This window comes from Arvicola amphibius, chromosome 1 (genome assembly GCF_903992535.2).
Source record: "Arvicola amphibius chromosome 1, mArvAmp1.2, whole genome shotgun sequence".
Classification (NCBI taxonomy): Eukaryota; Metazoa; Chordata; class Mammalia; order Rodentia; family Cricetidae; genus Arvicola; species Arvicola amphibius.
The window spans coordinates 82417078-82443712 of record NC_052047.1 but is presented as its reverse complement, the minus strand read 5'-3'; the positions used below and the strand labels follow the sequence as shown (position 1 = coordinate 82443712).

Here is a 26635-nt window from a genome sequence, read left to right as displayed (position 1 = left end):
CATCTGCCTCTCCCTCCAGAGAGGTGGAACCACCTTGCCCGGCTTTCCCTGGCTATACCTATTAATACAACTACATTAGAAATCAAAACTGGCTGGTCATGGTCTGCATAGTGAGCACCAGACCGGCCAAGGCTGCATAGTGAGACTGTCTCAAAAAAGACTAAGAAACGAAAACAAAACCAACCAACCAACCAAACAAACAAACAAAAAAACCCTTAAAACTCCCAAGCAAGAGAACTTCAAAAACCCAAGCCAACAATAATAAAAAAGAAATCTTTCAAAAAAAATTTAACAGCCAGTGGTGGTGGTGCATGCTTTAATCTCAATACTCAGGAGACAGAGGCAGGCAGATCTTTATGAGTTCAAGGCCAGCCTCAGAGATCCACCTGCTTCTACCTCCTGAGTGCTGGGATTAACTAAGGTGTGTGCCACCATGCCAGCTATGAAAAAAATTTTATTTTGCAAGTATTTTAAAATGGAAGACAGATGGATTCTCATAACTGCTTATGAATTCAATCTGTTGTATTTTTTTAAAAAAATATCTATTTATTTATCTTATTTTATGTGTGTGTCCAAGTGTGTATGTATGGGCATCCATGTTCATGCAATGCTAGTGGAGGCCAGAAGAGGGCATCCGATACCCTAAAACTGGAGGTCATTGTGAACCATCAGGAAGTGCCAGAAACCCAATCTGGATCTTCTGCAAGCAAGAAGTGTTCTTAGCTGCTGAGCATCTCTCCAGCCCCTGTGGTGTTATTTTGATGGCTTATATGGAGAAAATCTGACCTTAGACTGATCTGTTATGGGAAAGATAAGGGGATTTGTGTGTGCGTGTATGTTTTAATTTCTTTTTGTTTTTCTTTTTAGACAGAGTTTCACTATGTAGACTAGGCTGCCCTTGGACTCATAGAGATTTACCTGCCACTGCCTTTTGGGTGCTGGGATTAAAAGTATGTGCCTCTAAGTCTGGCTAGTAAGAGGATTTTAATAAGCTTGAAGTCTGTGGCTAGTTCTTTGGTACTGTCCTAAGACTCACAAGTGACAGTTGCACAGCAGACTCTGAGAACATTATTTTGCCACATCAGATTTGTGTCCTCCGATCTTTGGCACACATGTAAATATAGATGCATACTTTGGCCAGTTGGCAGAAAATAGTACAGTGAATGACACAGCTATTGTGAGAGTTTACACACTTCATTTTTATTATTTTATAACACACACACACACACACACACACACACACACACAGACACACGTCCGCTACCCCTCATCCTAGTGGTGCTGGGTAGTGAATTCACACAAGTGTTCATCTACCACTAAGCTATACCCCTGCCCCCCCCCTTTTTTTAATCTAGGCTATCATCTTGCCCAGGCTCAGCTCCAGTGACCTTGAACTTCTGACCCTTCAGCCTCTGCCCTGGGACAAAGAGATTATCAAAGCAAGAATTACCCTATCTGCAGAGACACCACCATGCCCCAGTAAAACCTCGGTTTTTCCTGTTGTTCACCTGACCCTCTCTTTGCCCCACCTCTGTCAGCTCCCAGGAAGCCTCGCAAAGTGACAACAACTCTAATCAAAGATGAGGTCATGAGCAGCAGGCCAGGAGAATAGAATGCCCATTGACTGATTCTCCGTTACTCACGAGGAAAACCTACTGGGCAGCTGTCGAGCATATTTTTCAAAACTCAGATATGTTTGAGCACCTAAATTATTAGATTCACTTTACTAATTTTTTTAAATTAAGAATTCCCTCCCCTCCCCCCCCCCCAAGACAGGGTATAACAGCCCAGGCTGTCCTGGAACTCGATCTGTAGACCAGGCTGGCCTCGAACTCAGAGATCAACCTGCCTCTGCTTCCCAAGGGCTAGGCGTGCACCACCACCACCTGTCAAAAAAAATTTTTTTTTTTGAGACAAGACTCACTCTATGTAGTGAGACCTCTAACTGCCTAGCCTCAAACTCAACAGAAATCTACCTGCTTCTGCCTCCCGAGTGTTGGGATTAAAGGCGGTGCCACCATGTCTGGCACGTAGGAATAGTATGAGAAGTCACCGCTCTGTTTTGTGCAAGGGAACGTACCCAGTTCCTCATGCACACTAGCCAAGTTCTACCCGAGCTAAGCCCCTAACCACTGAAGCTTGCCAGTACTTGGCCCTCCCTTTCATTAGATCCTATAACTCTTGATCAGAGAACTGGGGAGAAGAAAACACTTTAGAAATCACTTAGCTCATGACATCCACAGTCAGGAATAAAGCATTCATTGTTCCTGGAGAAAAGGGGTGAGCAGGGTTAAAGACAACCCAACCATTAAATAGATTAGCACCACTGCAGGGCAACCTGGCAGTCTGCACTGGGGCCATAGGAGGGGTGTCTTGAAGGCAAACCACACCCTTTGGAGGTTCCATCCTGTGGAGATCCCAGTCCCCTGAAAGACAGAAAGAATAAACTGAAGAGGTTCTTTGAGCCTCAAAAGCAGTTGCCTGGGAAGGCGTTTCCCCAGAGTTGGCACTCAAAAGCTGTGGTCTTGGGGTGGGGGTACAGGGGTGCTCCATTCTAAGTTGGCCGCAAAGCTTGGCAGTGTCATCCGTTGGTATTGGTTTGCAAGACACAGAAGATGCAAGATTGAGAAGCCATGGAGAGCAAACTGAGGCCAGACTGTGTGGCAGGGTTGGGTCCCTTCATTTTAAGAATCTGGCTTTGCCTAAACACATGCGGGCTGGGTTGGAGCTGTAGGAGCTCAGAATGTAGAGGGCCCTGGGTTTGACCTCCAGAACTGACACCAGGAAAACAAAGGTCACCCGCCCAGTGTGGGACAGATAACCATCTCATTCCTCCCTTCAGAAAGCCCAGAAGGCCTGCAGTAAAAATGACTGTAGCCAAGGGTGACTCTACAAGTTCTGGTATCCATTATAAGCCTGCTTGCATTCCACGATAAAAACCAACTGGGCTGCAGGTCCCTTAAACAGGGCTCCATAGCCTGTGCTCTTCTCTTTGGAAGCGATCTAATTTTCGGGATGAATGTCCATCATTCACGGGGGGTGGGTGGTGGGGGGCACTTGTGACCTCACTGGCCGAAGAGCATCAGGGAGGACCCCAGAGTCCACAGAAATGTTCAGGCGGGCAGTGCCCTGAAGACACCGTGCCCTAACGTTGGGCAAGTACCTTTTGAGCTGGGACCAGCTCTCTCTACAGAACGGCTCAGACAGGGGCCACCGGCTTCTTCCATGTTGTACGTTCTGGCTGTCCAGAATCCAGCCAGCTCTGTTACCTCTGCTGGCAGCAGCTGTATACATCTGTGGGCAGCAGCTGGCTGTAAGGCTATTTGGAAGCGTCAGCGAGGAAGTGCAACCAAACGGAGAATTGCTGTTAGAAGAAGAAATACGGAGTAAACTGCCGCTAGACTAACAAAATGTCCGCCCCATGCGGCAGCTTCTTGTGCCTTGAACAGGGCGCCTTCTCCAGTGGATGATCTTTCCTCAAGGCCCAGAACAAACAAGGAACCAAGGAAGTAATTTGCCTCCTGTGGCTCACATTACCGAGGGCAGGGGTTACCGTACCAGTTGTCAAGGCCAGACTTCATACGGGTACTGCCTCGCCTCACCTGACCCTTTCCACAACTAGGCGAATTTGTTTTCTTTGGACAGCCGGCCACTCCTCCAGCCTGTCCACGTGGAATGGACAGAGCAGAAACGGGAAACGAAGCAGAGAGAATAACCCCAGGAAATGGTGATCTGTTCCGGGTTTTTAGGGGTGCAAAACATCTTGGGACGAGCTGGTTAGGATCGGATGTGTCTCTAATCACAAACCTCCACCTGTGTGAAGGCGCCTGCTAGCCTGCACGCCTCCTTTCTGGCTTCCTGGAAAGCTGGGCTTTGGATACTTTAGCTCAGGTTGGCTGGAACTCACTATATATAGCCCAGGCTGACACTGAACTCAAAGCAGTCTTCCTGTCTCAGGCTTTTTTTGTTTGTTTCTTCAAGAGAGAGTGAGCGGTCATGTGGGTGGGTGCTGGGAACTGAAGCTGGGTTTTCTGCAAAAGCAGCAAGCACTCTTAACCAGAGTGGGTTTTTGTTGTTGTTGTTGTTGTTGTTTTGTTTTCGTGATCTTTGCCTCAACCCATTGTCTCAAGTTAAGGTTCAATAATTCTCAATTATTTTAAAGGTAAATGTTTTTGCATCACTGAATAAATTCAACAGATGGGGGGGCAGAAACGATGCTGGGTTACAAAGGCGGCTCAGAGCCTGGGTGCCTTCCAGCGGCTGCAGTTCAGTTCCCAGCACCAGTGTTGGCTAGCACCCATATTGGATGGCTTGCAACCACTTGTAACTCTGGCTCCAGGGATCCAATACCCTCTTCTGGCCTCCAGGGACACCAAAATAAATTTAAAATATTTACACCAACCCATAAATTTAAAAACAAAACAATAAAACATCCCTTCAAGCATAAATATAAAACTTCAAAAAATATTAAGGTGGTGTGTTTTGTGGTACGAGACTGTTGCGGCTCAACTTCCTCGACAGAGCAGCTCTGTAGATTAGAACCCTACTTCTGGTAGGATTTCATCCCCCTTAGCAAGGGGAAAAGGAAGAGCAAGTAGCCGAATTGGGGGTCCTGTGACATTTCTGCCAGAGGAAACTGAGAAGGGTAGTTACCTGCCTGAGGACCACTGAGGACCACCGGCTAGTGACGGGAGACTGTGACCAAGCAGCATCTTTTTTGCAGAGGCCTTCTTCATGTGACTTGAGCATGAATGCTTCATTTTACAGAGACTAAAAACGAGACTCATAGCCAGTCTAGTTCCTGGTACCTGGTCCGTGTGCCATTCCTGAGGCAATCCGAGCGGTGGCCTAGTTAGTCCTGGCTCACTTTTGAAGCAGGGATGGACCCAGAGGCTTGGGACAAGGCCCTTTAAGAACTTGGGGTTTGTCACTAGCCAGCCTGACCAGGTCCTGCCTTGTGACTGTTGGGTCACCCCAGCTCCCATTCTTAGCTTTGGTGTCTTAGCTGTAAAATGCTGGGATGGAGAAAGGTCAAGTGAGGTCTTACAATGTTCCCCCCACACCAGCTCTCGGGGGGCGGGCACAGCATCCCCCATTACCTAACCTTTAGCACCCATCTTGTATTTGATCTCTACCAGGGGCTTAGGAAAGTGCCCCCCCCCCCCCGGAAACATCAGAACAAGGACGGAAGGTCTGCACACTTCTTTACCGTTCTATGGAGAAGTCATTTTCTTTACAACTCTCAAAGATCTATTTTATATTCTCCTGGGGACTGCCACTGTAGCTCTGTGGCATCCAAGAGAGCCATTTGGAAAGTGGGCAGAGAGCAGACTTGGAACCATGGGCTGGTGTAATCTCCACTGTCTTCGGTCCCCATGCCCTCTGTCAGGGCTTTAGCAAGGGTGTGTAGGAAACAGCTCAGAGAAAACATAGCCCTCTCTCTGACAAGTGCTTGTAGGGAAGACAGGAGGGGAGGGAAGGGCATTCTTCCTGTGGATGAAGGGGACACACAACCAGAGGCGGGAAGGACTTCACAAACAGATCCATGTCCTCGTGTGCTGCCAAAGAAACCTCAGCCCATCCCGCGTGAGGACTCCAGACAGACAATACCAGTAGTGAACGGTCTCATAGGATGTGTTTATATTTACATGGTACATTTGAAAGCAATGGCTACATTGGTCATACATATTAGAAACCATAAAAAAGTTAAGAACTAAAATGTACATCATACACTTGTATATATATATATATATTTATATATATGTATATTTTTACAGAGGTAAAAAGGCTTATAAAAATCAATACAACAGGGGTTTTAGTATACAGGTGAATGAATTATGCTTCAGGCACTTTAATTTGTTAATGAGAGCAAATAGCTTGGGCAGGGGGGAAGAGTCAGGGAAACTTCTGAACAGGAAACCTTTTGGCTAAGTTTTGTTACCACAGATATAAAAATAAAATCTGAATAATTTCTCTCAAACGATTGACATCAGCATGGCAAAGCTGACTGGGAAAATATTCCACACCGTTCAGCTGCAGTGTGGCAATTGAACATATTTACATCAACGTCCCCATGGCTGTCTTTGTGCCCTTAACCGCTGCCTTCACAAACCAAAAAAAAAAAGAAAAAAAAACAAAACAAAACCAAAAAACGGTGCACGGAGTAAGATCTGCTAGCGTAACTCTCAAGAAGGGTGGAAATGAGGGGGGAGAGGGGGGGAACGGAGAGAAACAAGGAAGAATACGAATACCAAAGGCAACCAACGTGAAGCAACTGGGATCCGGGTTCTTAGTGAAATAAATAGGGGCACTTGAACTGAGGTCTGAGGAAAGAAAGATTAGTGTTGTGCTTTGCAGATAGGTGCCGTGGAGAAAGGCCCTGAGGACAGACAGTTTCTCCACAGCACTGGAGGCTGGTTGGAGGCAGTCTAGGTCTCCTGGCCTGGAGACCCCTCCATCGACAATGACGGTAGCTCTCTGCACCTTTTCTACAACAGATAGTCCCAACCAGTCATCCCAGCAAAGGGAAACATCTACCAACTAACTCAGAAGCACGCTATGATCTAACTGACGATCCGTCTACAGAAACAAGACAGGCTGTCAAGGCCAGAGGAAGAAGACATTTGCTGAAACGGTGAGCATGGCTAGCGTTTTCCCAGTATGACCAACACACTGGGGAAAAAGTCCTTTTCCTTGAAGACTGTATCCTGTGTGCAATAAAGGGAGAGGGAAGAAGTAGAAGGGACTGAGCCTGCCTTCCGCTGGTGATTACCATGGAAAGATCCTGGTGGGAAGAAGAGTCAGCGGCAACAAGCATGTCCCTATGGTCCCCACAGAGTTCTGATTGTCCTATGCTAGGTACAGGTGAACACTTCATTTTTCTTTTCCAAGACCTGGCTATTCCTTGCAACATACATTACAAAAAAAAAAAAATGTTCCTTTTCCTCGTCTAGCAAATTAGAAGCCTTTTATGTGGCTCGGCGACAGGTAGAATGGGCTGGTGATCTACCCTTATCTGTGCACCCCAAGCGGCAAGTGTGGGCGAGGAGCTGCAGGAGCAAAGAGGACACTTAGGCATCGGAAGGGTTTTTACAGATGGCCTTGTTTTTTCCTAAGTATAAATGAGTCAGCCCCAAATTAAAACAGAAACGTTAAGCCTAAAACAAAATGCAAGGCACCACTAATTTATGGTATTTAAAGTTCCCCCTGAATAATATAAAACAGTTGCAAGGGGCGGGGAGTGGCTATAATTTTTATCTACCACAACTTCTAGTGTTTTTCAACTGGAACTTGATCGCAGAACACTGGTTTGTGTTTGAATAAATATATTTGGTTTGCGAAACTATGAGGAAAATTTATTTCATTGATGTGTTATTCTAATATTGCTAAGGTTTTTTTAGAAGTGGTAATATAATTCTAAAAAAGGTTCTATTTTAGGGGTAAACTGGGCAGGCTCATAAAAACCCAAAATCCCCTTTCTAACCCTGGTCTAAGAGGATGCAATGCAATTTGAGGAATTTTTCCTGATTCTCACAAGTTAATCTGAAGTTAAGGCTCAATTCTCAAGTCATTTTAAAGGTTACTGCTTTGCATGAGTGAATGAATTCAAGATGTGGGGGAGGGGCAGAAGATGACGACAGGCGACAGGTGAAAGACAAAAAGCGAAGGGCTAAAGACAGAAACCACAGAAACCGCAGTAACTGCGGGCATTGGCTTTCAGAGTTAAAGCCCTATTGTTTAGTTATTCCGCTCACCTCCCAAAGTTACAACACACTGCAGGTTACAAACACTAACGGTAGGGTCTCACCATTCGGTCACATCTCCGACGAACCTGTGCGTGTTAGCAACAAGCAAACTGGACTGCGGAGGAAAAATCAACTCTAAACCCCTCCGAATCTATGTTTCTACTGCAGGTTCCTTAGAACTGGAAGAGGTGGGGAGGCAGGACAGGAAATCAACACGTGGATAAGATGGCGCGATCACAGGCTGATAACATACTCGCGTCTATGCAGAAGGCTCCTCTCCTCAGAACACTGCGAGGGAATGGGTTATGTGGCTGACACAGGAGTGGTAGATTCCCCAGGTTTGGAATGACGTTGTTAGGGACCAGGAAGGCCTGGGGAGGCGATGTGGGGTGGAGGTGGGGTATGCAAGAGACAAGTTCCCTGTGGCTGTGGAGGGAAGAGGGGGGAAAGCGGGAAACCGAGTCACACAGCGGCTTTGTGCTTCCCGCCGCAGCACCTGCACATCACTCCACAGTGATAACAGGCCCGGAGGGGAAGGTAACAGCACATACAGGGGGCCAGGAAGGACAAGGCGATTAACGCCAACCACCGGGGACAAAAGTTCTCGTCGCTAGTGTCGCAGGAGCAAGGGTCCGTGTAGTCTCCCTCGGGGTCCGACATACAGTGGTAGAGCATGCTGTCCGCGCACCACATACAGCTCACGCGGCGGATACAAGTTCTCACGGCATCGGGCGCATCCTGGCAGTGGCCCCTCCGGTTCTCCTCGTGGTTGAACATGTCCCTGCAATACACACACCGGGAGCGCTCGCCATCCTCCTTGCGCCGCCGGGACTTGCCCCTGGCTGGCTGCGTCTTGATCACACTGCTACCACGGCCTTTAGGATCCTCGCCGAAGCCAAAGTCTGTGGAGTCCACATAGGGGTAATTGTAGTCGTGTTTGGACACCTCGCCCTTAGCAAAGCGCACGTAGGAGTCCGCGTCCTCCGCAGTATCCAGGTATTTGTTGCGCACCGGCGCATGCCGGTAATCCTCATAGCCGCTGGTCATCCAGATCCTCTCTCTAGGATTGATGCGCACAATCTCCTCATCGTCCTCCGGGAAGGTGACCTGGGGGTAGGACCTCGGCAGCCGCTGTCCAGGGAAAAACCAGATACTGTTACAGCCCGAGGCTCCATGGTCAGCCGTCAGAGAAAGATCTACCGGCCCTTCCTTCCTTCAAGGATTCGGAGAAGAGCTGACAACCTTTTACGGACAGCTTGTCACTCACTCCCAGATGAGCCTCAATTATAAGCAGAGCCCCGGAATTCTGCGGTTTTCGTTGGAAGGTTTGCCCACCCTAAGAGCAGTTTGAGTTCAGCTCTTAAATCCTTGCCGAGCAAGTAGGAAGCCCCAAAGTTAATCAGCTCTCAACATCCCATAGACGAGGTGCCTAGACCACCCCTTTAATCCCAGCAGTTGGGAGGCAGGGGCAGGAGATTAGTACTTTCAAGGACTTCTCTACTAGCTTGGGCTACTGAGTCTGGCTCATAAAGGAGTACAGTTGAGTGAGTCCAGCATTCCCATGTAGAGGAAAAAGAGACCCTGCCTTAAAAACCTCACCTCCTGTCCCTCAGGTCAGCTGCACTCAGGGTGCTCTGGGTTGAGCGGACCTCGAACAGAGTACAGCAGTTGCGTACATTTTTATACAGTGTGCCAGATGCTTATTTATTTAGAGGTGCTCCTTTTTTTCTCTTTTCTTTTGATACAGAGTTTCTCTGTCCTGGAACTCTTTGTAGACCAGGCTAGCCTTGAACTCACAGAGATCTGTTTACTTCTGCCTGGGATTAAAGGTATGAGCCACCACTCCCTGGTGGGGAGAAAAAAAAATAAAGAACAAAGCCCACTAGCCTGTGTCATAACTGTTATCTGATTGAAATCACAGGTGCACAAAAGTGAGAAAGATAAGACGATTCCAGATTGGATTCCTACATTGGTTAATCTCAATGATCAACTTGCTGAGTCACTAGGGAGACAGCCTTTAGGGCATTACCTTGGATAAAGCTAATTGAGGAGACCTACCTACTGCAGGGCTGGAATCCTGGATTGTATATAAAGGCAAAGGTGAGCCAGCCACAGGCATTCTCCTGGCTGTGGATACAATGTGGCCAAGTGCTTTAAGCTCCTGCTGCCATGATTATCCACCATGAAGACTATCTACCACTCTTAGGCAGACCCTCCCCATCCCACTGCCCAATTCCCCCCCCACCCCCCATGAATTTGGATCACACAACAACCACCTCCCAAGCGCTGAGATTGCAGTCCTGGTTTAAAATGGAATATTTTGTTGTTGAGTTTTTTCATTTGTTAAGATAGGAATCTCACTTTTAGCCCAAACTGTCTGGAACTCACCACGTAGCCCAGGCTGGCCTACCTCAGCCTCCCAAATTCAGTACTACAGGTTTATGCCACCACGTCCAGTTTAAAAAAACAAACAAACACTTTGATGTCAAAATATAGGAAGCACATAGCACAGTAAAACCATCTTAAAACAGCAACAAAAATGAAGCAAAATCTCGCTGTCCCGTACTTGCTTCTTTTCATTTCAAGTCAGCCAATGATGTGGGATTCCCCTCTGTATGCTGTGAATATCAATGATTAATAAAGAACTGCTTTGAGCCTATGGCAGGGCAGAACAGAACTAGGCAGGGAAAGCTAGGCTGAATACTGGGAGAAGGAAGGCAGAGTCAGGAGACACCATGTAGCCCTGCCAGAGACAGACCAGGGAACTTTAGTCAGTAAGCCACAGCCTCGTGGCGATACACAGATTAATGGAAATGGGTTAATTTAAGATATGAGTTAGCCAGAAATACGCTTTTAAGCTACTGGCCAAACAGTATTGCAAATAATATGGTTTCTGTGTGGTTATTTCGGGGCTGAGCAGCGGGGAACAAACAAGCGGCCTCCTACTACAAGTCAAGAGGCCACATAACCCACAGGGGCACCTGTCTATTCCCATGATTTGGGAACCTGTTTTAGGAAAGAGCCACTCAGTACATATATGTTGAATTATTGAATTCAGACTGCAGTTATATCTCCCTGAGCAAGACTGGACCTGCAGCCCGCATGCCAGGGGTGCGGACCAAGTCTGCAATGTTCCTTGACTGGGCTTTCACAGGAGGGTCCTTTGGATGGAGGAACAGAGGGAGTCCCGCACCCTGTCCAAGTACTACATGGGCCTGGACCTCCTTCTCCCAGGCACCCACAGCTCTAAACCAGGGATGCCGATGCCCTGCTTTATGGGGTGATCTGGATAAATGCAGACAGAGCACACACAGGGTGAGTGAGGCACGGTGCTATCACCCGGACTTCCACCATGGCTGTGGGTAATGCGGGGGAGAAGGAGGGAGAAGGCCAGTGCAGAGCTGTCCTTACGTTTCCATGGGAATGAAGCCCCCAGCTCACCTGGTCGGGGTGGTAATGGTCCACAGGGTATGGGTCAAGGGTATAAATCCTCCGGTGCTCACATGATGTGGGGGAGGAGATTGTCCTCGTATGCTGCTCCCTCTTCTGAGAGGAATTAGAAGAACTGTCTGTAGCTGTCTGTTTGGAGAGAAGCAATGAAGATTTCATTAAAACGAAACAAAAACCCAGCAGGGCCTGCCAGATGGTTCGGCAGGTGGAAGTGCTGACTGCGCAAGCCTTGGCCACCTGACTTGACTGCCTGGGACCTACAGTAGAGAGAAGAGACTTCCAAAGATGTCCTCTGACTTCCACACTTGCCATGGCACACACAAGTACAGACGAACGAGCATGCACACACTCATGTTCACACACACACACACACACACACACAAGTAAGTAAACGAGGGCAAAACACACAAGGTCTACCATGCACTATCAAAACACCACCTGTTTCCTCGCTGGGGCATCTTCCTGGACCTTCCAATCCCTCTTTAAGGATTCATTCCTTTATTCATTTATCTGGAATAGGGTCTGGTTATGGAGCCCCAGCTGGCCTGGAACTTTGTTGTTGTTGCTGTTTCTCCATAACTTTAGAGCCTGTCCTGGAGCTAGCTCTTGTAGACCAGGCTGGCCTCCAACTCACAGAGATCCACCTGCCTCTGCCTCCTGAGTGCTGGGATTAAAGGCGTGTGCCACGACCACCCGGCTTGACACTTGCAGTTTTTGCAGAAGACCCAGGTCGGACTCTTAGCGTCCGTATCAGACAGCTCCACTGCCTGTAACTCCAATTCCAGGGATCTGATGCCCTCTTCTGGCCTCCACGGACCCTGGCATGCATGTGATGCACATGCAAACAAGGCACATGTACATACACACAAAATACACTTAAAAAAAGAAAAAAAAAAAGGTATGTGTCACCACACCTTGCTTATTTCATTTCTAATATGTGTGTGAGTGCAGGTGCCCATGGAGGCCAGAAGAGGGCACTGGATTCCCTGGATCTTGTGAGGCACCCGAGCTGGGTGTTAGGAGCAGCAGCAGTAGTAGATACTTTTAACCTTTCAGCCATCTCTCTAGCCCCAGCAGATTGACTAGCCACCCAGGGTGGCTTGACCTTCTGATGACCTCTTGTGGAATATCTGTACACTATGTGAAGATGTACTGCTGTGATTGGTTTAATAAAGAGTTGAACGGCCAATAGCTAGGCAGGAGGCATCGATGGGATTTCTGCAGAGAGAAGCAGGACAAGGAATCTATGCACACAGGGACACCAGGAGACACAGAGAGGAAACAGGAGGTGAAAGATGGAAGAGAGGTAACACCAAGTGATGGAATGCAGACTAATATAAATGGGCTAACGTAAGTATAAGAGCTAGTTAGGAACAAGCCTAAGCTATGGGCCAAGCTTCCTTTCATAATTAATAAGAAGTCTCCTTGTCTTTATTTGTGAGCTGGTGGCCAAAGAAAACTCTTGAACTACAACATCCCAAGTGCTGGGATCAACACTCATGGTTTTCCAGTAATGAGTGTAATGGTCTGTCCTGTCCCTTTAAGAGACAAGCCTCACCCACTCTCCACTTCTGCCAAGGCAAGCAGATCTTCCTTCCTCCTTCCCTTTCCAGCCCGAGCTCCTTCTTTTTCTGGCTCTCTCTTGAAGAGGTAGCTTCTCCTCTCTTCTCCCTGCACCCTCTGTTTCTCTTTCTCTCTGTTCTTCCCCTTTCTCCCCTTTCCCTTCCCCCTCCATAACCCACTAAATAAACACCCACTTTCTCTGCATGGCGTGCCTGTCCATCTCTGCCTCTCACCCGCCATGGCTCCTCGTGGGACTGGCTGCCCCGCTGCCCCTTATGGCCTGCTACCCGCTGCCGCCCCTCAGGGAACTACACTGCTTTATCATTACAGTGCGTTCATCTTAGACATGCCAAGGACCATCTGTCTCAACATGTAGTTAGCTCAATGGGCAGAGAGGCCCAGCAGCAAGGCCTGGGAAAGACAAGTTGGTTTTCTAAGCTCAAAACCAGTACTGGGTGGGGCTGGAGAGATGGCTCAGAGGTTAAGAGCATTGCCTGCTCTTCCAAAGGTCTTGAGTTCAATTCCCAGTAAACCACATGGTGGCTCACAACCATCTGTAATGGGGTCTGGTGCCCTCTTCTGGTCTGTGGTCATACACACAGACAGAATATTGTATATGTAATAAATAAATATTAATAAATAAATATTTAAAAAAAAAAACAGTACTGGGCCACAAATGGGCTACAGATGGTCCCCACCATCCCCGTGGGTGTGACTGAGCACAGATGCTGTGACCTGGGTTGCCAGGCACCATGACAAGAAGAGATGTACGTTATGTGGAAGTTCCCTCACCCTGCCCCTTTGGAAACAGGGTTTGTCTAAGTAGCCCCTGGCTGTCCTTGAACTCACGAGACTGGCCTGCCTCTTCCTGGTGAGTATTCGCAGCTTAATGGGCCACCCTTGTGGGAGCTTGGAAGCTAAGAATGCTTAGAGAAACACGGGATAATGGAGGCCTGTCCTGTGGGGTTTCAGAGGCGGCAATATTGAGATGTGATGGTAGGGGGTGTAAGCGTTGATACTTTGATTAAAAAATGTGTGCATGCTGATGACCTGGTGTTGAAGAATCAACAGTGACTAACAAGATCAATAGTACTGACGGGTTAACATTGGGATGCTGGGCGAGCTGGGGCCAGAAACCCCACTGTGACCAATGAAAGATCAGCACCATTGAAGTAAGGTCTTCTGAACGTCTTTGAGACAACTATTTCTTCACAGTGAGAGCAAAGAGCTGGTCCATGGGAGGCAGGCTGTATTTTGCTTTTGCAGTAGAACTTGGCAAACAGTATGTTAAGTGTTGTTCAGGTAGAACTGGTTTTGAAGGCGTGAGGCTGTCATGGAGGGTAGCTGAAGTTTGGTCTATCAGGCAAGCATCCAGAGTGGCCACCGGGGAAAGCACGGCCTCAGGTGCGATGGAGACCCCTGGATATCACAGGTGGATGCCAGGGGAACAGTAGGAGGAGCCAGCTTAAACCTAGGATCTGTGCTTGCTGCTGACGACGGAGTTGGAGAAGAGGGACTCCCCAGGCCTGTTAGAGCCGGAAGATTACACAATGCTGAGTTCCAGTTGCCAGGGAGTGAGCTACAGGATTTCTGACTTACACTGCTGGGCTTTGTTTTTGTTTTGATCTAATCATTTTTATGGCCTGGTTCTTCCTTTTTGGAATAAGTAGGAAACTTTTTTAGTTTTACAGGATCCCAGAGTTTAGAGGTTTTGGCTTTTTATAGCTGTAGTGTATTTTGTGCTGTGATACTAAGAACCTGAGACAAGGTTATGTTTTAAAGGGACATGTTTCTGCGTCGGGCTGACAGGGGTGGAGTGTCCTAGTCAGCTGTACCTGTCAACTTTACAGGCCAGTCACCTGAAAAGGGCACCTCATTTGAGGGACTATCCACATCAGAATGGCTGTAATCACAAATGTGGGGGACCTGTTAATTGAAAGAAGGGGGCTCAGCCTACAGTGGGTGACACTGTTCTCGGGGCAGGTGAGCCTGTGAGGAAGTCAGCAGACAGTACTCCTTTGTGGTCTGCCCCTTTAAATTCTGCTTCTACACTCCCTTCCAGATAACCCCAGATGGACCGTGATCAGGAAGTGAGAGCCAAATAAATCTCTCCACCGTCTAAACTGCATGCGTTCACGGCATTTATCACGGCCGTGGAAGGCAACTAGAACAGAGGGAACGCGAGAGAGATGAGGAAGGTCAAAATTTATTCCAGGTCTGTGCTATCAGATAAATCTTGCCAAGTGCTGATACGACGGAGACGTGTGCCTTGGAACAGGTTCACCTATTATCCCGTGGGTGCCCGAGCGAAGGGGAAGTGAAAACACAAGGCGGGCACACAGGCACGAGTAAGCAAGACCCTTAAGTATCCTGCTGACTTGCGCCAACGTCCAACTCCAAAACCTGGCCATCAAAGCTCTTTTTAATCTGCCTTGCTCTGGGGGAGGTTCACTGAACTAACATCGGGGAGATCCCTTAATTCCTCTGGGCCTGGGACCCGAACGCTTAGGAGAGGTGGCTTTGGCAACAGGCTTCCCGGTAAGCAGAGGCAGCAGGGTCAAAGCCACTTCATTCACGCCCCTGGCTGTATCCAGGGAAGCTGCCATTGGGTAGAGGAGCCTCCTCAATGCAGGAAGCACAGCCCCAGTCACCTGCACGTGTGACTTTGTCAATACCCATTTAGTAAAAGGATGTTCGGTGAAGATACGCACATCCCACAGAAGCACCGCCGCACGGCAGGGGGAACCACAGGGGGATAGTATACTAACAGGAACCACAGGGGGATAGTATACTAACAGGAACCACAGGGGGATAGTATACTAACAGGAACCACAGGGGGATAGTATACTAACAGGAACCACAGGGGGATAGTATACTAACAGGAACCACAGGGGGATAGTATACTAACAGGAGTAGGATCCCTCCTCCCCCGCTGGATATGAGTGACTCTGTTAATTAGTAGAAGCTGACCTCTTAACTCCAGTTTTTAAATTTGTAAAATGGGGCTAAGCTCTTCAAGGTTACTTAGAGAAATGAAACAAAGCTTACGATGTCTGTATTAGTTACTTTTCTACTGCTGTGATCAACATGGGGACCAATATAAAAAACATGAAGAGTCTAGAGCTCACATCTCAAACTGAAATCAGGACAGAGAGACCGAGTGCCTCTTGAGACCTGAGAGCCTTTCCCAGTGACACACTTCCTCGGCAGAGCCACACTTCCGGCGACGTCACAAACTTCCCACCAACTGGGGACCAAGTATCCGAAAGTCTGACAATCATAGGGGATTTCTTATTCGAACCACCCCATTCCACTTCCTGCCCCCCCATAGACTCACAGCCATTATCATAACGCAAAATGCATACAGTCCAACTTCAAAACTTCCCAGTCTTTTGGACTCAACGCTGTTTGAAAGCCTGAATTTCAAGTTGGGTGGTTGTGTCACACACTTTTAAGCAGAGGCAGGCAGATCTCTGTGAGTTCGAGGACAGTTTAGGGCTATGCAGAGAGACACTATCTCAAAACAAAACAACAAAAAGTCCAAAGCTCAAATCTCTTCCAATCAAGGCAATCTCTTAACTGTCATTCACTGTAAAATCAAAAGCAAACTACGCACTTCCGACGTACAATGGCACAGAATACATGCATCACTCTTCCAAAAGGGAGGGGAGAGGGCACGGTGAGGGAGGACCGGACCAAACCCAGATCCAGACTCAGCAGTACAAACTCTTGTAGCATTATGTTCGGTGTCAGGCCTTACATGGCTTTGTTTTCCAGCTCTGCTGGCTCCAACACACTTCTCTCTCGGGGAGGTTCTACCCTCTGTGCGCAGCTCCCCCATGGCTGGCAAGGCTACCATCTTGGGTTCTCCAATATGATTCGGGTTTTGTTTTTTGAGCTTTACACAATGGCCTCTCAGGGTCTCTTGCCCTCTAAAGGCCTTTGTGCAGGGACTGCTCTGTTATGCACTGAGTGGTGCTCCTTGACCACAGAGGAAGATCCCGCAACCCCTTTACTCCTGTACATCCTGCTAAGGCCAGAAGCATGCAGACGACAGTCAAGTGAGCTGCCTGCCTGGGACAGAGCCTGGACCCCTGGGTTCACATCTGCAGTGGTGTTCCTTTGTTGACTTTTTTTTTTAAAAATTAATTTATGCACGCATATAAGTACTTTATTTGCATGTATGACTTCCTAATAGAAGTGGGCATCAAACCCCATTATCAGTAGTTTTGAGTGGTTGCTGGGACTTGAACTCAGGACTTCTGGAAGACCAGGCAATGCTCCTAACTGCTGAGCCATCTCTCCAGCTCCCCCTTGTTGCTTTTTAGGAACAGAAATTCCTTGGCTTTTTCCTTTCACAAATTAGAAGCACCTGCCTTTTGCCCAGATGCAGACCAGGGCTCTGTGTGCACCCGCCCTGCTGCAAATCAGGTCTCTGTGTCTCGTTTCTTTCAGTATGTGCCTTCCTCTTTTCCCCATATATGTGTGTGTGTGTGTGTGTGTGTGTGTGTGTGTGTGTGTGTGTGTGTGTATGTATTGTTTTTTTTTTTTGAGACAGGGTTTCCCTGTAGTTTCTAGAGCCTGTCCTGGAACTAGCTCTTGTAGACCAGGCTGGCCTCGAACTCAGAGATCCGCCTGCCTCTGCCTCCCGAGTGCTGGGATTAAAGGCGTGCGCCACCACCGCCCGGCATCCCCACGTATATTTTTGCATTTCATTCTGTCCATTTGATCATTTTTAATTGTGCACCTGCCAGAGAGTGATTATGAGTGACCAAGCGACGGAGTCAGTATTAGGCTGTTTTGCAATCTCTTTGCCAAAGAAATTAGTCCATTACTTTTAACTTTAGCCTCAGGCAAGTTCTTCAGACTGTAGCATAAAGCAGCTGCATTCTTTGCCAAAATATCCCGGGTCATCTCCAGTTCTCTTAACTTGGCTTTCTATTGCTGTGAAAAAACACCACAGCCATGGCAACTCTTATAAAAGAAAACATTTAATTGGGGCTGGCTTACAGGTTAGAAGTTTAGTTCCTTATCATCATGGTGGGAAACATAGCAGCACGCAGGCAGACATGGTGCTGGAGAAGGAGTTGGGGGCCATATATCTTGATCCGTAGGCATCAGGAGACTGCCACACTAGGCCTAGCTTAAGCATGAGACAGACCTCAAAGCCCGCTTCACAGCGACACACTTCCTCTATAAAGGCCACACCTCCTAATAGTGTCACTGCCTATGGGTCAAGCATTCAAACACATACGTCTAGAGGGCCATTTCTACTTAAACCACAACAGCCCGGAAGCTCCTATTTCCCCCTCTGAAACTCTGGAGCTGGGCCTCCTCGGTCCTCAGCTCTGACTACTGCTGTCTTCCAAGTCTCCGCTGCGACAGCCCATTGCAATTTGCTTACAGCCCGCAAAGTCCCAAAGGCTTCCACGTTCCTCCAAAACGGCATGGTGAGACGCGCGTCCCAACTTCTGTATTGGTTATGCCCCTGCTGCTGGGATGAAACACCACGACCCAGGCGACTTTAAAAAGTGCCCACATGTTTCCTTCCATAACAGACTTCTAGATCTTCCACTGGAAGACACTGGGTGTCACGGCCGACTTCTCTGGATTTGCTGCTATGACGACACAGCCCTTCAGCTCACACGCACGACCTACAGTTTGTTCCCTCCACACACCTGCCCGGGCAGTTTCCTGTTCTTTTATTACATGTGTTTTACTAATATTTCAAATAACTTGTTAAGGTCACAATATAAAAATAAAACATTAGGCGGGGAGGTGGTGGCACATGCCTTTAATCCTAGCACTTGGGAGACAGAGGCAGGGGGAATCTCTGTGAGTTGGAGGTCAGTTTGGTCTATAGGGTGAGTTCTAGGACAGCCACCCTGACTCGAAAACCAACAGACAAAAACCCAAAACAAAACTAAAACTTTACAATAAAATTAAGTTACAAAAAAACCTCCCCCCAAAACAAAATCTAAAACACAAAAACAAAAACAGAAAAAACTCAGCAACAAGCAAGTTCTTAGAAAAACATCAAATAAATACCCTCCTCTGCATTCTGCTTCTGCAAACTGGTGGTCATAACATTCAAGAAGTTTACTAAATCAAGACTGAAAAAGAAGCACAATTTACAAATATTCAAAAGCCCACCCTGGTGGGTGGGAGGGATCAAGAAGTCTTAGGAGGGGCAGCTGTAGTGAACAGCCAGCAAGTCATAACAAGCTTGCGAAAACCAGGGTGTTACAGGTTCAAGCACAGGGTCTGAGGATGGACTAAGTTTTCCAGTCTGGGGAAAACATGAACAGAAGCAGAGTCAGCTGGGGCAAAAAAGGTGTCCTATTACCCGTGGGAAGGGAGAAAAATAAGGAATAATGAAACCCCAAAGCCTACACATACAGTTCTTTCCTGCAGGTCTCTGGTGCTGATGCTCACACAGAATGAGCCGAGGGGCTTCTCAGTTCAGGGACAGGGCAGTACACTGTGGGTACCTGCTAGGCACATGGGGGAGATGTCAATGTGCGGGCATCCATCACTCTCAGCTTGCCTGTTGTAGTGGTATTTCAAATGTATCTTAATAAATAAAAACTGCCTGAAGATCTGAGAGTAAAACAGTCCCGCTGGTCAGCCTTACAGACCAGACCTTTAATCCCAGTAGCCACCCTAGTTGCCATAGAAACCAGGTAGTGCACTCCTTTGATCCCAGCCCTAGAGAGGAATATAAATGGGGAAAGGCAGCTCCCGGGCACAGCCTCCTTCTGAGATTCCAGGAGGCAGGATCGCCATTTTAGCCTGAGGTTGAGCCAGTGGCTGGCTGTTTTGCTTTTTGGGTCTTCAGGTTGAACCCCAATTTCTGACCCTAAGCTTTTATTAACCGTACTTCGGCCTGTTGCCTTTGCTTCTGGCTTGCGTGGGCATTTATCCCACTGCAGCTGCTACCATGCATCAGAACCCAGCTTTCACGCCCTCTACTGTAAACTGAGGACCAGCAGGCATCTAGGCATGCTCCAGGCCTCGAGCATCAGACCGGAACTACCAAGTTCTCAGCACTGCATGGCAGCTGGCTACTGCTGGACTACCCAGCCCATAGCGTGTAAACCAATCTAATAAATCCCCTTTATAAATACCTATTCACTCCATCATCTGTGCTCCTCTAGAGAACCGTGAGTAACACAGTATGGGAGGCCTTCCTGTGGTCTAGCCTTCAGTAACTGTTTTGGGATTTCAAGGGTGTAACATTCACTACAGCAGGTCTTGGGCTCACCACAGGACCAGGTGATGAAGAACACTGACCAGTGCTTAGCTCGTCTTATCTCCTTCTAAAGAACTAGAGTCTAAGACAATGTTCAAACATGATTGGGAATTTGGTTATTGTTTATAGGATGGAATAGCTGCTGATTGTGGTGGCACATGCCTGTAATTCCAGCATTTGACAAGCGGGAGCAAGAAGCCCAGGAGAATTCAGGGCTATCCTCAGCTACGCAGCCAGTTCAAGGTACCCAGCCTGAGGTTCCGGGCTATATGAGACCATGTCTCAAAAAACGATGGCCTGGCATGGCAGCCATATCTTTTTGTTGTTGTTGTTTTGTTTTTTGTTTTTCGACACAGGGTTTCTCTGTGTTACAATCCTGGCTGTCCTGGAAGTAGCTCTTGTAGACCAGGCTTGGCCTCAAACTCACAGAGATCCACCTGCCTCTGCCTCCAGAGTGCTGGAATTAAAGGTATGCGCCACTACTGCCTGGTGGTAGCTCATATTTTTAATCTTAGTATTCAAGAGACAGAGGCAGGAGGATCTCTGTGAGTTCAAGGCCAGTCAGGTGTACATATTGACAGCAAGCACTACACAGAGAAACCTTACTAAGACAGTAACAACAACATTAACTTAATGATTCAACCAAGGAAGGAGCAGCTCTAGTGACCAGTTTCTAGGTAGTGTTAGTTGCTCGCCCACCATGAAAAGGCAGTGTGACTTTATGTAATCTGCCCATCTGAACCCTGGTTCCTCCGATCTGTAAAACCACACACAACTTCATTTCCCAGAAACAAGGAGGCCAGAGCAGATGACTTCACCATCCTCTGTCTGTGTGTTCAGAGGATCCACTGTGTGGCCACTATTTTAGTTACGGATGCAACCAACTGCATTAAAACACACACACACACACACACACACACACACACACAGAGAGAGAGAGAGAGAGAGAGAGAGAGCCGGGTGCGGTGATGCAGACCTTAATCCCAGCACTTGGGATGATGAGGCAGGCAGATCTCTGTGAGTTCAAGACCAGTCGGGGCTACACAATGAGACCCCATCCCAAAAATAAAAAAAGCAGAATAACAAATCACACCTTTGTTAATTAGGTACAGATATCTTTTTCTTGCCACAATTCCCTAAACAATAGTTAAACAAATATTTATTAAGTATTTGCAATGTGTTAAGTATTACATGTAATCTAGAGATAAGACAAAATATACTCAAAGATGTGTTCAGGTCACACACAGGCAGTAAAATACTATGCCATTTCATGTAAGGGCATGAGTACATTGTTCTTAATCCATGTTGTCAAGGTGGGATACATGACAGTACTGTACAGTGACAGTCACCAAAGAGACCCAGGGCCTTGGCACACACTCTTGGCTGAACTTCAATTTCTTTAAACCCAGAGACGGGTAAGGATGGGGAGAAGAGGTATCCGATGGCTGGAAACGCAGGGCTCTCTTTTCCTTGTCTCTCTTAGCCTCACCTCTCCCTCACCTCTGCTCCTGGTGTGGGAGGTTCTTCTATGTATTGCTTTTATTGATTAATGAATAAAGAACTGCTTTGAGTTTATGTCAAGGGCAGAACAGAACTAGGTGGGAAAAGCTAGGGTGTATGCTGGGAGAAAGAGGGCGGAGTCAGAGAGAAGCCATGGAGCCGCTGCTGGAGACAGACGTGCTAAAACTTTGCTGGTAGGCCACGACCTCGTGGTGATGCACAGATTCATAGAGATGGGTTAAATTAATATGTAAGAGTTAGCCAATAAGAAGCTAGAGCTAATGGGCCAAGCAGTGATTTAAATAATACAGTTCCTGTGTGATTATTTGGGTTCTGGGTGGCTGGGACGAACAAGTGGCCTACTACCACATGCTCCCTCACACTCGTCCTTTCTTTAACAGGCCAAAGCTTCCCAACAAGAGCTTGGAAAGATTTGCTAATATGGCTCCCATGTCTGGGAGGGTCTCCTGTCTCCTCAGACCTCTCCTCACCAATACCCACATCTTCTTTGCTGGCTCCAAACCTCTTTTCCTCTGAGCCCAGAGCTGCAGGGGTCCAGGAAGAAGTCAGCTAGCAAGCAAACCAGCTAAGCGTGTCCATGGAGCTAAAGTGTCGGTAGCCCAAGTTTTACACAGAATTCCTCAAGGCTGGCCAGTTGCCAGTGCAACAAAAACTGACTTTGGCAGAGCCAGCCGAACACAAGTCTCCTCAGCTCTGAAGCGAAAGAAGATGCTGAAGGGACAAGAGAAAAGAAGTCTACTTTTAGCAATGCCAGAAAGTCCCCATCACCGAATGTTAGCCTCTCTGTTGTGTGGCATGGTTGCAGATAGAACCCAGGCCCTCACATAGCTAGTGAGCACGCTGCTCACAGGCTATGACTCCAGCCCTTTTGTTGTGTGTTCTTAATATGCATCAAGTCTGTGAAGGTTCTCGCTGCCCCACAGCTGATCCCTGGAACCCGCATGGTGGAGACAACCGACTCCACAAATCTGACCACACACAAACACGCACACAGTTAAAAAAAAAAAAAAAAAAAAAAAAAAAAAAAAAAAAAAAAAAAAAAAAAAAAAAAAAAAAAAAAAAAAAAACAAGAATTAGAATAAACAACAAAAACTTATACAGAGCAAAGAATTTCTGGTGGGGCCTCTGACAGGAAAGACATGGGCTTAGGTAATGAAACAGGGGACAGGCTCAGGAGGAGTGGGGGGCAGGGAGAGAGGTGGGCAATGTTGACAAATGATACAATGTACACAGGCAGGTATCTTTCCACAGGAAGACGGTCTGGTTTCTTGCTGACAAGGTGATTCCTAGAGATCACTGGGACAATTGAGAAAGTGTTAGGGCAGAGACAGCCACTGCCTTGTGAGCCCACAAGGCCGTATGGCTGACTCCACAGGGCAGCTAGGTGGGTGTCCCTTTGTCTAGGTTTAGTACACAGATTCATACACTCTCCATTACTAAACCAACAGTAGAGATAGAAAGGCCTCTTTAACCCCACAGTTCTAGAGGTTCGACTTCACGGAGCTGGCACCTGGCGGGCTCTGGTGAGGGCCCTACCTTCGGAGATTATAATGGTGGGAACATGTGTGAGAAGCCACACGGCAAAGGGGCAGAGGGAAAGGCTAGGAAGGGGACAGGCTAAGGACAGCATTAATCTCTTCTGAGGCAGTGTCCTCACTCACTATCAACACTGCCACATTGGGGACGAAGCTGCAACACGCGAACCCTTGGGGGACACACTCCACCTGGTGTCCCCAGGGCGAAGTTCAGCAATGTGTGTGTTCATAAGCACCCACACAGTGTCTGGAGCATCCTGTGTCCCCCAAGTCCCAAGGAATCCTGAGAGCTAGGGAAACCTCTGGCCCCACTGGCAGACACAGAAAACAAGCACTTGACAACACCGGTTACAGCGCTGAGGGCTCCGAATGCCAGCGGCTGCCTCTGAAAACCACACAATTCTCAAGACTCAGAAGAGGGGACGCTTAGCGGCATTTACACCCTTTCTGATAGGAATTCCAACTTCTAAACATCTGTCTTCCAGAAAACGTTTGAGAACACTGTACCCACGTGGGAAGTGTCCGGCTCAGGCTGTGAAGTAGTGGCTCGTTTCCTTGGCTCATACTCCTTTACTGTCTTGGGGCGGAATGTCTAAGTTACAGAGAGCTAGCTGGTCAATGAACAGGAATCTGGCATGTCAGCCCCCCACCATGCGCCCATTTTCCCACAGTCAACAGCCTGGGAATAAATCTGAGCCTTTCCTGGGGAAGGGAGGTACCACTATAAATAGGCCTGTGTTTGTAAACAGGCCAGTGACCCTCTACACCAGCTCTACACGGAACGCAGTCTCTCGTGAGCGCCTTTCCCCAGGGCACGGCTTAAAGGATGAAACCTAGAGGATTTGATTTGGGTTTCCGCCCTGCTTTAGCCTATAAATCGCTGCTGGCAGGTAGCTGGGAAGCAGCTGCTGATTCCGGTTGTGCTCTGGATCACAGGAAGCCACCTTTAACCTCCCCGCTGTTGTCTGTCTCCCCAAACGTGACAGAAGAACAGATGTAAGCACATGCCAGCTGCTGAGAGGGTCTGCTCAGAGCACTAGAGGAAGCCTGTTCAGCGGCACCGCCAGCCGCTCCAAGGAAGGACGACCGAGTTCACTTCCTGACGGTCTCACTACACAATGTATCTGCGGCATCCGGACCATGATGCTCCACAGTTCCCACTCCTCCTCCAGCCTTGGTCCCCGAGCTCCCTCAATGAGATCTCTTTCCAAAATTCTGTGCAGATGTCAGTGAAGTCCTGTTCAGTCACCCCCACTCCCTGGCAGTGAAGGGTCTTCTAACCTCCTGCCTTATGTGTAGACGGGACTACCTTCCACTGCCTGCCTTCTGCCATTCTCAGGTTTCCTGTGGGTCAAACTCAGTTATGCAAGCTCCGCCACTGGTTCTGTGATCGTTGGTGCCTGGGCTCACACACCTGTATCGTCCCAAAGCAGTGTCTTTCACACCAATGCACACTCTGCACAAACCGTTAGTGCAGAGATATGAATTTATTCAATTACTCCGCATATTTTAAAGTGTGGAATTAAAAACAAACAAACGAAAACCAGCTTACAAAAGGCAGTCTGGGAGCAACTGGATAATTATAAAGGAGATATTAGGCAATGGCCTGAATTTCAGTGCTCTATGGAGGAGGCCTTATTATATTTAAATACTTTCCTTCCAACTTCATTCCTTATTTTATTTTAGGTTACAAACCAACAAAACTGAGCAAAAGGAACTGAGAGCACCTATGCATTTTTTGCCTCACACTCTGCAGTTCTTCTATTAGCAATGTTGCCCACCAGACTGCGTATTTGTTAAAAACAATCAATAAACCTTCCAGGTGTGCTGGTGCCCTTAATTAACCTCAGCACTAGGAAGGCAAAGACAGATGAATCTCTGTGAGTTCAAGGCCAGCCTCGTCTACACAAAGCAAGTTCCAGGTCAGTCAGGGCTATACAGCGAAACCCTTTCTCCAACAAAACAAAAGCCCAATTACAAAATCAATGAACCTATACCCACACATTATCCCGACGCTCAGTTTTCTATGGTTCGGTGTAGGTGTTACACAGTCTAGGGTTTTGGACAGATGTACAACAACATGTGTCTATTATTAGAGCATCAGAATAGACTGGCTACCTAGGACGACTCTGTGAGACTTACTATTATTAAAAGGGATAAAAGCCCTGCGAGGTGGGCTGGAGGGATGGTTCAGCGGGTAAGAGCACTTGCTGCTCTTCCAAAGGGGGTGTGTTTCTCAGCATCCATATCGGGTGGTGGCTCACCAACACTCTAATTACAGCTCCAGGTGATAGGATCCCCCCCTTCTAGAGCCCATGGGCACGCAAATACATGTAGTGTACACACATGTGCCACATACACACAGACAAACATATATACACAAAAATCAACCAAGCAATAAAAATGAAAATTGGGGAAAATTATACTCAACTTGATCAGTAAAAAAGTATCTGTGTGTGTGTGTGTGTGTGTGTGTGTGTGTGTGTACGAAGACACACTGGCACTCCTATGGCCAACTCATTGTTGGCCTGTGAGGTAACTGCCAGAGAAATGCTTGCCATACAAGCCTAGAGACCCAAGTTCGATCCCTCAGACTCCACATAAAGGTAGTGGGAGAGAACAGACCATGCGTAGAATACTGTGGCACAACCCCCACCCCTACCCCCCCCACCATGCACAGATACAAACACAATAATAAGCAACAAAATAAAAGCAATATATTAACTGTCAAGCTGATCGGCTCTAGTAAGAAACTGTACCTAGTCTAAATATAGGCTAAGTGAGCCCCTGATTCGGCCTGGGAAGCATTATCTTGATTCGGGTAATAAGACGGGAAGATCCACCCAAGAGGTGGGCAGCACCACCTCCTGGCTGGGGTCCTGCACTGAGTAACAGGATGACGTTTAGGCAAGCAGCAGCATTCAAGGTTGACTGCAGATACAATAGGACCTGCTGTCTCAAGCCCCTGCTGTAATGACTTCCCCACCAGAATGGCCTGTGACAACCACACACTGTGCCAGAATAACCCTGTCAGCCTTAAGTCACATTTGCCAGGACACTAGGGGAGTTGCAGGAACACAACTAGCAAGTGTGCTGAGTCTTGGTGCCATACACAGTCACCGTGCCATTCTTTACATTTTCGTAAAACACACACACACACACACATACACACACACACCAGGAAATGGAATCACCAAAACCAGAAAGTATAGTACAAAAAGAAGATTAGCTTTGAGGTGTCACAACAATGTGTCATAACCCTGCTGGGTCACAACAATGCTCTTCTCATTGGGGGGTCAAGATGCTTGGATTCACAATGCTGCTTGACCCCTACTTGCTGCTCCAAGCAGTGGATGAGCAAGCAACTGCACGGTAACTGATTTTTCAGAAGCGAAGAATTTCCAGGGAGAAGGATGCTGAGCAGTCATTCTGTCCCAGTTACATCCCATTAACTGAAGAAGTGTCCACACCTTAAACCCTTTCCTTCTTACTCAATATCACTTGTCTCATGTCGGAAGCAGAATCACTCGCGGGGAGTGGCGGTGGTGGTGGCGGTGGGGATGTCCTTT

At 47.7% G+C, this 26635-nt stretch overlaps 1 protein-coding gene across 1 annotated transcript in view; it reads right to left on the bottom strand.

Moving 5' to 3' along the window:
• Nucleotides 1-6162: 6162 nt before the first annotated feature.
• The window catches only part of Spred2 (sprouty related EVH1 domain containing 2), a 107875-nt gene continuing 87402 nt past the window's right edge, over nucleotides 6163-26635 (bottom strand). The window contains exons 5-6 of the mRNA XM_038311342.1: nucleotides 11187-11324; nucleotides 6163-8876 (exon numbers count right to left, since the gene is read on the bottom strand). Of these exons, the coding sequence (XP_038167270.1) occupies nucleotides 8208-8876; nucleotides 11187-11324 (807 nt within the window). The 3' untranslated portion in view covers nucleotides 6163-8207. The remainder of the gene's footprint in view (nucleotides 8877-11186; nucleotides 11325-26635) is intronic.